Genomic DNA, 13,880 nt, shown 5'->3' with positions numbered 1-13,880 from the left:
AACCCAACTGCCAGGGATCTTGGTGTGTGTGTTGGGGGGATGACAGGGGAGATGGGATAGTGTGCTGTGTATGTGGGGAGAGGGCAGTGTGCAATATGTGTGTTGGAGAAGCTTCCTCATGAGACAATGTGCTGTGTATTGGGGGGGGGGGGGGGGGGTGGCAGGCAGTGTGCTGTAAGTATGTAGAGGATGTGTGTTGGAGAAGATCCTAAAGACAATGTGCTGTGTATGTGGGGAGGGGGCAGTGTGCAGCCAGTATGTAGAGGAGGCTTACTGTAGCAAGCAGTGTGCTGTATGTATGTGAAGTGATGACAGTGATGATGTAAGTGTGTGTGTTGGGGATGGGGGGGGGGGGGGGGGGGACAGAAAGGCTAGGCAATCAAGGACATGGGTAGATGGAGGAGAAATCAAAAATAATAAATAAAAAGTGTGCAAAAGTTGGAGAAAGTCAGATATGTGTGTCTGTGTGTTTTGACGTTTGATGAAATAAGAAAATAAATAAAAGGTCTGTAGCATAGGGAGAGGGATGTAAAAGTGCTAAAAGTCTTGTAGGTGTGTGTGGGTGTGTGTGTGTGTGGGGGGGGGAGGTCATGAGTGCTGAGGAGTGAATGAGTGCAAAGTCAGTATAGTGTGAGTTCAGAGTTTGGATGGCCTGGGGATAAAAACTTCTCCTGAGTCTCTCAGTTCTGGCTTTGTGACTACATAGGCGTCTTCTTGATTTCAGTGGTAGGAATAATCCATTGTTAGGATGAGAAGAGTCCTTCAGAATCTTTTGGGCTCTTAGGAGTACTCTTCTGGAATAGATATCTTGTAGAGCAGGGAATTGAGTTCTTATAGTACGTTCAGCTGAGCGCACTACTCTCTGCAGAGTACTACAATCTCTAACTGTGGAGTTCCCATACCAGGTGATGATGCTACCAGTTAGAACACTCTCAACCGCTGAAGTGTAGAAGGCCTTCATGATGGATGTAGAAACTTTGAATTTCCTTAGCTGATGAAGGAAGTAGAGTCGTTGTCTGGACTTCTTCAGAACATATTGAGTGTTAACAGTCCATGTTAAGTCTTCAGTAATGTGGACACCAAGGTATTTAAAACTTGTGACTCTCTCTACAGGTTGCCCGCTGATCATTAGTGGGGTGTAACTGTAGTTCTGCTGCTGCCTTCTGTAATCCACTACCATTTCCTTGGTTTTATTGATATTCAATAATATTGATATTCGGATCACTGGTGGTCCGCAAGCTATCCCAAGTAGTCCGCGAGCAGACGTGGTAAAATATAATATAGATGAGTTGTTTGCAATATTGAACCAACTTGTATGTAAAAACAGTTCTGCAACACTGTCTATGTAAGATATGCCAGTTTAAATCATACAGTATGAATCCACACAATAAGCAAAGTGCAAAGACAATAAGCAAGGTGGTTCAGTGAGTAGGCCTATTGTGTAGACTAATTATAGGCTACTGGTGAAGTAGGTCTAATCTTTTTTTTTTTTTTTTTTTTTTAGCTAGGGTTAGTTAAGTGGTCCTGAAACTGAAAAAGTTTGAGAAACACTGTCATAGGCCAAAGTATTAATGTTTTACTCCGCCTCGCTAGATGGCGATATGCGCCCAAACACAACACATTCCCCAAACAGACTCTCCATCTTAGCCATAGCTAACTTGCTAGCGAACTTTCCATATTAGCTTACTTGCTAGCAAACTTTGCATCATCAGTCTAACTAGTTAAATAGTTGACATTACATGATGAACATTTTCGTATGGACATTCTGGGGCAGGGCTTAAAATTAATTTTTCAAAATGGGGGGGAATTCCCCCCTTAGGTTATTCATGTAGGGGGGATTTACACAATTTAGGGGGGAGGGGGGGGATTGCAATTTCGATACTTCTTCGATACTTTTTAAAAGTGTTTGATTTTGGGGCCCCCCCAACACCCTGACGTCATCAGTAATATATACTGTAGTGGGATCATTCACAACAGTGGACATCCTAGATTCTGCTTGACTCTCTCCACACACACACACTGAAAATTATGGCTTATGTGATAGGCTATGTTTCTATTTCATATATTTGTTAATTTATATAGAGTGTATTTAGTTAATAATGTATAGCATTTTACTAGTAATTACTAGTAGCTAAACATATTTAGTAATTTGAATGCTTCATATTGACGTTTAAGCTATAACACTTAGGCATATCTTTAATGTGTTGTGTAGGTCTAATTGAGTGCACATTGGTGATGAGTAGGTGTAATTGAGTGCCTGTCACTTTAAGAAAATACGTGAGAGTAATTAGCCTCCCTTCAGCCTGACGGTTTTAGGCTAGTCGGTAGTGAATACAAGTTGTGCATAGTGCAAAAGGATATGTGGATGCAATTCATTATGTTTTCTATGTTATTAGATAAAATTAATGTTAAAAAAACTAACAAGTTGAAGACAATCTTTCTGGGATCAAGTGTTGACGTGACCTGAGCTAGCAGGATAGTTACCAAGGAGCTCTTTCCAGATGTAAAAGTTTGCCATGGTTGCGTAGTAGCCTATTTGCGTAAGCGCAAAGTGGTTCTCTCTCTCTCTCTCTGTGTGTGTGTGTGTGTCTGCGTCTGCATGAGGCCATGTTCAATTCAACTTGGTAGTTGATCCGTCCGGTCAATAGCACCGCCTTGACCCCACTTCCACCCCACGCCGTCATCAGACAGGCTATAAAAGTGTATGCGGGAATTTCTCGCATTATGATGGCTAGAGTTGCGGGACTTGAACAAATTATGCGCAATACCCGCAATCCCGCAGTGAAATTTAAGCCCTGTGGGGGATGTTAATTTGTATGAGAGAAGCTTCAACTTCTGGGTATGTAGCATTGTGGCATAAAGCTTAGGTAGTTAGCTTGCTAATAACTCTGGCAGAAATCTCCAGTGTTCTTGTTCCATGTAGTTTCGTGTTGCAGCCACAGGGTTGCAGCAACAGCACTTAGACTAGCCTACAGGAAAGCTGTTGCGTATGAACTCATTCGGAATATTTTGAAAACATAACAGCTAGATATTCTGTCTTCTCATTTTGTAGACGAAAATTAAGAGAGATTTTATCTTATTTTTTATTTCATGCAAAACATTTTAGTCTCGTCTTTTTTTGTCAACAATAATGCATCTTAAGATAGTCTTAGTCAGTGTTTCAGGACATTACTGCCGTCTCGTCATCGTCTCGTCTTAGTCATGAAAAAAAAGGTCGTTGACGAACATATTTCCTCTCGTCTCGTCTGATGAAATTAACACTAGGGCACAACGGTGGAAGCCGGGAATTGAACCGACAACTTTCAGGCTACTGCACGCTAGCCCAGCTCCCTAACCACTACACTACCACCACCCGACAATAGTAATCACCATTGAGATGTGTGAAACACTATTTGACTGTAATGGTAATCAGAAGTAATCTGTTATAAAAAAGACAAGACTTTTAGTTGACTAAAACTTGACTAACAAAAATTATATTTGAATGGCTAAATATGACAGACTAAAAAGGACATTTTGTCACAAGACTAAGACTAAATTAAAAATAGGTGACAAAATGAACACTATTCCCTAACCACTACACTACCACCACTTTTTTTTATTAACCAAGCCTTGTAATGCAAAAATGGTCAGATAGAGACACACATGTGGACTCAATGGATTAACAATCATGTCTTTTGGCTCTGCAAGGTATTCAAGTACAGTCCATCATTGGAGAAACACAAGATCTTTATCTCCGGCCTGCCCTACACCTGCACTCAGCAGCAACTGGAGGAACTGTTCAAACCACATGGTACAATAAAAGCCACCCGTCTGGTCACCAACCGTTCTGGCAAACCCAAGGTATGACTGCAACTCTATATTTGCTATGCTACTAAGCAATTTGACATGGTGAGCTACTTTCTCAAGCAAAACATTCGCATCATGCATTTCATTTCTTTCCATCCTGCCTGTATGAACGATTCAGGCTGATGGTGACACCAATTTAAAGGCCATGTTGTTGACCCTCGCCATCCCTGTATGACCATAATGTACCCATCTTCTGATGGCTACTTCCAGCAGGATAACGCACCATGTCACAAAGCTTGAATCATCTCAATGATACACCATGCTCAAATGGCCTCCACAGTCACCAACTGTTGGTGCAGTCAGCAGAAACAAACAAATTGAGGGCACCAAACAAAAATTATCTGGGAGTACTGCAGGGAAAAAATCTCTGGGAGTACTGCAGGGAGGGGTTAGCCTCCCAAGCCCCTCTTACTACTCTGAAATCACCGGTATTGAAGTAACACTAACTTACTCAACTTAGCATGTGAAAAGAAGATCTGGTTACAGTCCAAAATTACTTTAAAGGACAATTCCGGTGCAAAATGAACCTAGGGGTTAATAACACATGAGTACCGAGTTAGACCGTTCGCTGGGATTTGTTTTCATGCTAGTCAAATGTAACCAGTTTTATTGCAAACTGCTAATTAGTGTTTAACGCTAGCCTTCGGGGCACACGTACAGTAAAAATAAATTGCTATTTCTATACCACTAACAAGGCCCAAAAAAGCACCACACTTACACAGTAGCCTAATGAGGGTCTCTACATGTAAACCGAAGCATTGAGAGCTTTGTAAGTGTACAGGCAGTTTATTAAAAAGAAACACATTACCGTCACGTCTGGTTCACATATACAGGCAGGCGACAGAGGTGAAATAAAATCAAACGTAATTTGCTCAATATAGGCCTATCAGAAATAATAGCTCGATGTAACATAACTTGTCTAGTGTACTTACTTAGTGGATGTCCATCTGGTCCCTCTGGTATATCACCGCCTCCAATTTCTTTTCGGGACATGGAAAAAAGTTTCAACTAGAGCCCTGTTTATCAATGAGGGGAAATCTTCAGACTCTACAAAACACTGCGTCTCTTGGGTGTCGCGACGCAACAGGTCCCACTCCATGCAACACAAGCACTCCTCTTCGGTGGCCATAGCTTCACAATGTCCGCAGGTAGCCTACAGTACACCACCAGTTACCAGAAGTGCGAGGCTGTGTTGCGGCATTGACTACAGGTAGCTCGATCTCTCTCTCGTAGCCCTTTCATGGAGCTCCCGCAGCTCTTCGTCGGTATATTCCAGCTCGAAAAGATAAGGACGTCCATCAAACCGAAAGGGTTCATCCTCTATGTCTTCAAATTCGTTCAAATAACCTGCCATCTCTTATGTCTCCTGTTGCGTTCAGTGCTTTCTTTCAGCAACAACATTTCACGCGAGATTCACTTCACATCCCAGAGAGTTCTGTTTTCCCAAGGTGCCTGCCTGTATGTGAACCAGAAATTAAAGGAAATGTGTTTCTTTTTAATAAACTGCTTGTACACTTACAAAGTTCTCAATGCTTTGGTTTACATATAGAGAGCCTCATTATGCTACCGTGTAAGTGTGGTGCTATTTTGAGCCTTGTTGGTGGTATAGAAATAGCGATTACTTTTTACTGTACATCTGCCCTGAAGGCTAGCGTTAAACGCTAATTAGCAGTTTGCAATAAAACTGGTCACATTCGACTAGCATGGAAACGAATCCCAGCGAACGGTCGAACTCGGTACACGTGTTATTAACCCCTAGGTTCATTTTGCGCCGGAATTGTCCTTTAAGGCATAACATGCACATTGATAAGTGCATATTCCATGAACACTAACCTTGTGTCTCTTCAGATTGTCCTGAAACAATCCAATTATCATTCTGTGTTGTTTAATTTTACTATGTTCACGTCTATGTTTAATGTCTGTTATGTTTACAGGGCTTCAGACTGCGACCAAATGGTCGCATTTTGCATGCCAATTTCTATGGCAATAACATAATAATTACTGGTAGCTCAATAGCTTTAAACTTTGAGATGATTTTCTATTTGATTATTTCCATAAAAACAGATAATTTTAATTGGTGTTGTAACTAGCGAGTAAAATTCCAAAACAATCTCCATAAAAGCATCTAATGCACCATATATTCCTAAATATGTATTTTAGATACATATTTTAGATACATATCTCAGTTTACTTATTGTAGAAACTAAATCCAAATTAATCCATACATGACCCGGTTTAGCAGATTTACCTTTCCTGGTGGAATCAATACATATTTCTATTGATGATCACCTTGTAACGATCAGATTTTTAAATTCTAAGTATTACCATTAAACACGGGTACAAATTGAATTGGCTCTAGATAAATAATAATGCTTTTCACTGACATCGGAATAGACACCACACATACAGTTAACAGGTAGACTTTATATGAGCAGAAATACGCTTGAAAACAAACAAACACTTATTTCCACACAGTTCATATCGCAAACAACGCAACCAAAGTGTCCACGCAGCCTACGCACTTCATGCGCTCTCACAGTCCATCCAAACGAAAATTAACAAAGAGACTCCAAGAGACTTCTACATAAATCCACTGCAAAGAAGAAAACAGTCTGAATAATCCACGTCCAGTGCAACCCATGTAATCCACAAAGAAAACGTTGAATCCGACAAGGCTTTCGGATAAACAAAAAATAGGATCCTTCTTACCGGATCCCAGCGACTCGACAACGGCGAACTCCAAGCTCAGTCCTGTCTCTCCAGTATGTCTGTGGTTCCGCCCTAGAACCACCTTTCGTTGGGATATATCAAATCCACACAAAGTTTGTCCAAGTCTCACGTAGACTCCCTGGGTAGGCCTACGGTTCAAAGAAGCCCTCTGGCCCTCGCGCACCTCCGCGTTTTAAACTTGAATCATATCAGCTGACGCTTGACAGGTCGCTTGCGTCATCTGACAGTTACCATCAGCTGATCAGAGCTAAGACATACAACAGAATTCAAATGATGTTCACAATAGGGCTACAGACTTACATAACATGGAAAAATATAACGGAGAACACTTTTATGTTGGTTATCATTTCATAACACAGACTTAAGAAAAGTGAATCCTAAAATTATGTGGCAGTGCTACAACCTTGGTTATTGTTTGGGTTTGGTCTTCATTAAAACATTCAAACAATTGTATCCACGGAACCCCACATATGTGCCACAAAACTGTATGAGGAAAAGGCAGCTTCACCATTCCTTGCTCAGCTTTGCTTGCAGTTGTGTTGTGTACCAAGAGTAAAATCATGGCAAAAACAAGAAGTGAAGTTTATTTGATTGGTTCCACCATACCAGAATTAGTTGGATCAAATCTGCCATCTATTAGAATGGAAGATCACTGACGGATCTATCCAGACTGCAAAAAGTCAACACTGGCTGCTGAGCATCAGAAATCAGGGATTGTTGAAAACTTTGTGCTTTTTTTTAGATTGTTGTCATGTCAGTGTTGCTCTGATTTCAATAAAATGTAGTTCATTTGCAGCAACTTTTAATATTACTTGCATATCACAATAACGCAGCACAGCTTAACATAGGCAATCTTCCACATGATTGAGCTACCTCTAAATATATTTTTTTTGTCAAAATGTTTGCATATTTAATAAAAATAAAAAAATAAAACATTTTGACTTGATAAGGACCACCCTAGTATACAGCTGACTAAGAGTTTGTCAAAGTATCCTTAATGATCACAAAATGCTATGCATTCATAGGCTATTTGAGTTTCTTAAAGCTGAACTGTGCTTAAATTGTTCAATAGGCCTACATGATTTCCTAACAGGCCAAATAGAAAAGAAATGTTAAAAATATCCTAGATATCTGTAAATATTAAAATCAGTTCTATGATTTACAGTTCATGTTTTTGTACTGTTTCATACTGTGATGCAAGTCTGCTGCTGTGATTAGGCTAAATATAACTCATAATACATAATTTTTATGTAGCCTACTGTATTAGTTAACTTTGGCCTTGGTGCCCTGACGTGTGGCCTTTCTGCCCCCCACCAAATATGCCCACCTGAAGGCCAAGTGGCCTTGCCCCTAAAATTATGAAATTCCATGCCTGAAAGTATGTATTAGTAATACAGTGGGAATTAGTAGAAATGTGAATATTTGGTTAGCATGTTGATTTACAGTGTGTGTGCCCCTAAATCTAGTTAACGATCGACTATCGATTAATCATTAATATTTTTATATTAAAATGCATTATTTATTTAACTTTTTATAAATTCAAAATGCAATAAAAAAAATACAAAAATACAGTGTGTTTTTTCTCAACGACATCTTTAATACAAGAACATCTTGTGGCAGTTAAACTGGACGTTCGGTTGAACTTGAAGATAATGCGCTGCTGTGCTCTAAAGCAGCGGAACCTGCAGCTGCGATCCGGCTTTCGTAAACAGAGACCCTCGTTTGTTCGAAAATAATAAATAATAATACAGAATAATGTTAAACAATAAGTTAACCAAAAACATATTAATACTTAGATCTGACAGGTTTTGTCAAAATGTAACTGAAAACTATCCAAGGTATGGAGTCGAGAATGGAGAGGGTGAGAGAGATTAGCCTTCATAACAATTAATTAGGCTACTTAACAAACTAAGCCTAAAAAAATAACTAGTAGGTTAACTCACATACAACTTCAGGATCACTTTACTTATTTTTATTAATAAAAGTAACACTTTTTGGTAGACGAAGGAGGGTTCTCCGCGCTTCTGTCGTTTGGCGACAATCCGGTGCGGCCAGGACAGATATTTTAGAGAGGAGGAGAGACGCCGGTGCAGCTGAGATGTCTTCTTAATTTTCTTTATTCTTTAGTAAAAGGTGCAGAACATTATTAAACTTTGACTAACGTTTCGATATGTCGATGTTTTTGACTAACGAACATCGAAACGTTAGTCAAAGTTTAATAATGTTCTGCGCCTTTTACTAAAGAATAAAGACACTTTTTGGCTTTGGCTAAATATTTCTAAAATCATTTGAGTTTCACTAGTCACATGTTTTAACAAGGAACACAGTGTGTCGAAAATTGACTTTATTTTCCATACAGAGAAATAGCATATGCAGAGTCTAACCAAGGTCAATCTTGCCAAAAAAGCCCTGGAAACACATGAGGCAAAAGTGCAAAACATCACAAAACTAACTAAACTAACACGCACATATTTTTGTATTGCAATCATTGTAGCCCACAGTTGTAACAGCGCGTAACAGTCGTTTTACTCCCCGTATGCGCTCATTATAAAGAACGTGTCCCAAACACAGCTATCAACTAATCATCAAACGTCTTATAAACAAGTATTGCCAGGAGCAACACCTTGCAAAAAATGATAACAATAGGCCTAGGCCTTTATATGGCTCTGCTCCTGCCTAGATTCGAACTCAGAACTGCCTGAAAGTTGCAGACCTGTTCTGGAAATACGTGCATTAACCCACTCGACCATCAGACAACGCTATCTGCTTCGAGTAGGCCTATTGGGTAGGACTGTAGCCTACACTGGTTGCTGTGGCACAGTCTTGAGTGACTGAATTCGTTTTCCTTTGTCATATGAATGCTGTCATTTTGTTAACATTACTGTTAAGGAGATGCTGTAGGCAAAGGCTATATTTAACCTCGTTAGTGTAGTAAAACAAATCAGAAGTATTCACGAGGTTTCTGGGCAGTATATTTATGTTCTGTTAGCAAGCGAACTTCTCATGACTGCCGACAAAGTAGCCTACTGCCAGCTGACGAAGCGCTCATTTTAAAACATTACTGAGAGACAGGCACTGTACAATCATCAAGACATCTTGCCACTGAATCAAAAAATGTTTAACATTATGTACAAAGCTTATAGGCTTCAGTGGACTAGCATGTTGCAGGGGCTGCTAAAAACACAGAGAAACGCACTGAAAACTCAATCACAGCCCTTGCTGTCGAATGCTCCGCCCGGTTCGACGGTGGAACGCCACAGCGGACTATGCTGCCCCCAAGCGGCTGTAGTTGTAGATACATTTCACCCAGCTGCGTGAATCACCTTGATGGTGAATGAAGTGTCAATTCTTAACTGGGACCCACTGTAGGTCTGCGCTCTACTAAGTGTATTCTAGTAGCCTAATAAAAATAAATAACTGAAAAACATGCACATGCTGTCAGCAAAGGCAGGGTGAATTGTTGATCACATAGACACCTCCCATGTGTCCATCCACTTCACAAACACAGTAGAGTCCTGTCTGTCTGACCACCATATCGTGCCACAAATGTAGAATTGCAGTTGGTAAAGCTACGACATGGCAATATCGTGTGTAAAAACATCCTTAAATGTGTTCTCTCTTAATGTTATTGCAGTGGTTGCAGACACCACATCTGTAGGTGCCTGTCGGTTTGGTTTTGACCAAACAATTTGGTCTATTCATGGTAGTTAACAACTTCAAACTTTTTTTTTAAGGGCAAAATTATGTTAATTGGTGGCGTTTTGAGCAAGACTGTTTATTTGCACCATCACTGAATGGGATTACAGTGATGCTAATGGCAAGGTGCCACGTCACTATTTTACCACTAACAATGCTCAAAATATAATTACACTTCTGTGGTAGTTTGGTGAGTGTTTCTACAGACAAACCAAAGTATTGTAAACTTTGACAGTGTAGAGAGAGGTTATGACAAGATCTGTATCTGTAGGAAGACAATTCCATGGCTCCCTGGTCCGGTATCGTCAAATCAGCTGGCACGTTCGATCTTGCAGAGCAGCCTCGATCTGGTTGAATCTTTCAATACAAACATGCCTTACATCACATAGATCTTCGTTTCTCGAGGTCACAGAGTACTAAAAAAAAAAACACACTACTACCTAGCTCAAGTTGCAACAACCAATAGCTATAGCAGCCAGGCAACTACAGTGCTGCACTCTACAATCTTTAAAATCATGTTTTCCTTTAAATAATCCTCTCCTCTCTCCTTTCAACAATTTTCGGCAAAAAATATTATTGTCATACCCACCATTGATGGCCTATGGATTGAAACAAACTCAGCAGTTGGAAATAAAATATTTTTGTGCTCAAGTGACTTTGAAACCAGAGTACTTACCATTTGGAATTTTGCAGAAGTTTAGTCCATGAGGTAAGGTTTAGATGGGTTAGTTGTCTTATTTAAAAGCTATAAGCCCAAACAGTTGGCCTAAATAGCCTGAAGATCGCCAATTGTATGAAATGAAATGCAAACCCATTTTTCCTCTTGTTGCAATAGGATGCTACACTGTAGCCAATTTAAGTGTTAGATCCAACTTCTTACTTTTACCATCCTCGTTCTATCATTCAGTGCAGTTTCCTAGACTGTGTCTATCTATCTATCTATGTATTTTACAATATTCTATTGTTTGAATGTTAGTCTGCAGTTCTGGCTAAAGGTTTGTTCATATTATCCCTTCCTTCCTAAGAAGGGAGACAGGTCTATAGTTCTTCACATCAACTGAATTGAGTGTACTGTAACTTTCAACTTAATTGAGTGTACTTTTCAACTTTGTTTTATTGATGCCCATTTCCTAACATGCTGGTATACTACTTCCACAGGTGTAATCAGCAATGAAATTCATTCTTGCAAGGTTTTAAATGCATTTGTTTACTCAAATCCAAAGAAAATACACGTTCCTGGGTTTTTGATGATTTGGAAACGGACGTTTATGGGCTCTTTTCCAGACCAACCTGCAAAGCAAATTCAGATTTGCTTACAGTTTTTTCTGGGTCCACCCAGGCTAGGTTTAAATAGAACTGTAGTAAAGTACAACTAACCTACCCAAATGCTAGCTGATAGTGCAAATTACCCTTTATGTCCAGACAAGAAGCATACAGTTTCTGAAAACAATGATTAATCTTTTTTTGTTTCATATGCAGGGTCTGGCATATGTGGAGTTTGCTAATGAGGCCCAGGCCTCACAGGCTGTTCTCAAGATGGATGGAATGGATGTTCAAAATTATACCATTTCCGTTGCCATCAGTAATCCACCTGGAAGAAAAATGGAGACCACCTCTGGAAAACAATACAAATCTATGCCACCGCAGCAGACACATGGAGCGTAAGTCTGAATTCAATACAGTCGGGGGTGGGTGGGGAAGGGACGGGGGGAGTGGTCAAATTGACCAAGCAAATTGAAATGTATTTAATAGGTGATCATTTTTCTAAATAGATTGTTTGTCAAATCTTGAAGGTTCCTTGTGGCTCTCTTGTAAATCTTCAGTTCCTTCTACAAATATTCTGTTTGGTGATTGACTAGCATTATAGAGAGTAGTGTCAACAGGACTTTGAGAAGGGATATCTCTCAATGGTATTTTTAAAATATTTTATTTAATCTATGTATTTGTGTTTTTTGCCAATCATTTATTTAAAAATAATAGATACATACATCTACTGCAACATTACTCTTTTGTTTTTCAAAATCCAGTGCGAAATTAAACACTTACTATAGCATTTTCTAAACGGCAACGATAGTCTGTAGAGTAGCCTTACGTTTGATGAAGGGATTTTCTTAATGTTAAAGAATAATTTGGCCCTTGCTGCTAAAATGATGCACAAATTATTATTATTTTGTTCATATTCACTCAGACTTGGAACAAAATAGGCCCAGTTCATAGGCCTATTTTATTCTTGTAGGCTATATGAGAAAAGGCCAAGATTGTCTTAAGCAGTTTTATTTTATTTCGGTATTGTCTTACCTCAACAATAGGCTATAGCTCCTTGAAAACAATCAGATATAACTCAATAAAGTCTATAAAAATGTATTTTTATGTTGTACTTGGCTGTACATGTGTTTGACTGAAATGTAGACTGTTTTTTTTTTCATTTCAATACAGCATATGATACAAACCTCAGTTTAGATAATCATATTCATACATTTGTTTTTGCCTAATTGACATGACCATGATAATTGATAATATAAAATTAATGTGCACCTTAAGCAAATGATAAAAAATCTTTCAGAATGCTTTCCATTCTTCAACTGCATCGAACTGCATCGAATCGCAGCGAATCGTACTGAATCGTTTTTTATGAACATGTATCTTTTCTTGTATCGAATCGTGCCCATGTATCTAGATGTGAATCGTATCGTCTTTAACATGAGAGATTCACACCCCTAATTATTAGTCTTTTAGACAAAATACTGGTTACACCAATTGACATAAATCAGTTACACCGATTGACCATAAAACGTTTATAGCAATAGGACAAGAAATTGACACAGAAAATAGGCATCAAGGTAAACTGAATTGGATATTTTGATATGTATTCATGTCATTCATCATATTCCATATCAAATATCATTTCATAACATCAATGAAGAAACTTGTGTTCTTTTTGATTTCAGTTCAGTTCTCATACAATTTCAGTCTATACCCATTATTTTCAAAGAGAGTGAGATAAAGGGCCCTATTTTCGCGATGCAAAACCTGGCGCAAAGCGTATTATTATTATTATTATATTCTTTTCCTATCTTACACTTCACTTTTATTAAATAATGCGCCCAGGGGTGTGGCAATTACCGACATAAGGTGTGGTCTGGCACATGATCTAAAAATCGCTATCTTACACCATATGAAAAGCATTACGCCACTGACCAAGAAAAGCCTGGTATATAGCGAAAGGCGCATATGAAACACAGCTGAAGACGCACTGTCACAAGATGTAAGCAGCAAATTCCTCAGCAGAATACATGTCCTTAGGTTATTTATTCAGTCATTCGAACATTATAGGGGGAAGTTTTGCTTTTTTCAGACTGTTTTTGCTGGTAACCCATTGTCAGTCAATAGTAAAGGTAATTAACTGTGTATAACTGTTTTGTCATTGACTATGACACCACGGTGAAGTTAGTTTCACTTTGCATATGAGTTCAATTAATAGAAAAGTGCAGATGTGTGTAGCCTATACTCTGCTAGGTTTTAGTAAAGAATGGCTTAGTGGAATACCTGTTCCATAAGGTCTTGCGTACAAGCGGAGTCCTTCAAATACACCGCTGACTATCAAAATA

At 39.1% G+C, this 13,880-nt stretch overlaps 1 protein-coding gene across 1 annotated transcript in view; it reads left to right on the top strand.

Annotated features, from left to right (window-relative positions):
* Window positions 1-13,880, top strand: part of sart3 (spliceosome associated factor 3, U4/U6 recycling protein) — a 135,972-nt gene that overhangs the window by 106,022 nt on the left and 16,070 nt on the right. Inside the window, exons 17-18 of the mRNA XM_042101385.1 lie at window positions 3,688-3,840; window positions 11,752-11,933. Of these exons, the coding sequence (XP_041957319.1) occupies window positions 3,688-3,840; window positions 11,752-11,933 (335 nt within the window). The remainder of the gene's footprint in view (window positions 1-3,687; window positions 3,841-11,751; window positions 11,934-13,880) is intronic.

The sequence above is a fragment of the Alosa sapidissima genome, chromosome 8 (assembly GCF_018492685.1).
Source record: "Alosa sapidissima isolate fAloSap1 chromosome 8, fAloSap1.pri, whole genome shotgun sequence".
NCBI classification, from domain to species: domain Eukaryota; kingdom Metazoa; phylum Chordata; class Actinopteri; order Clupeiformes; family Clupeidae; genus Alosa; species Alosa sapidissima.
This window is presented reverse-complemented; position numbering and strand designations above follow the sequence as displayed.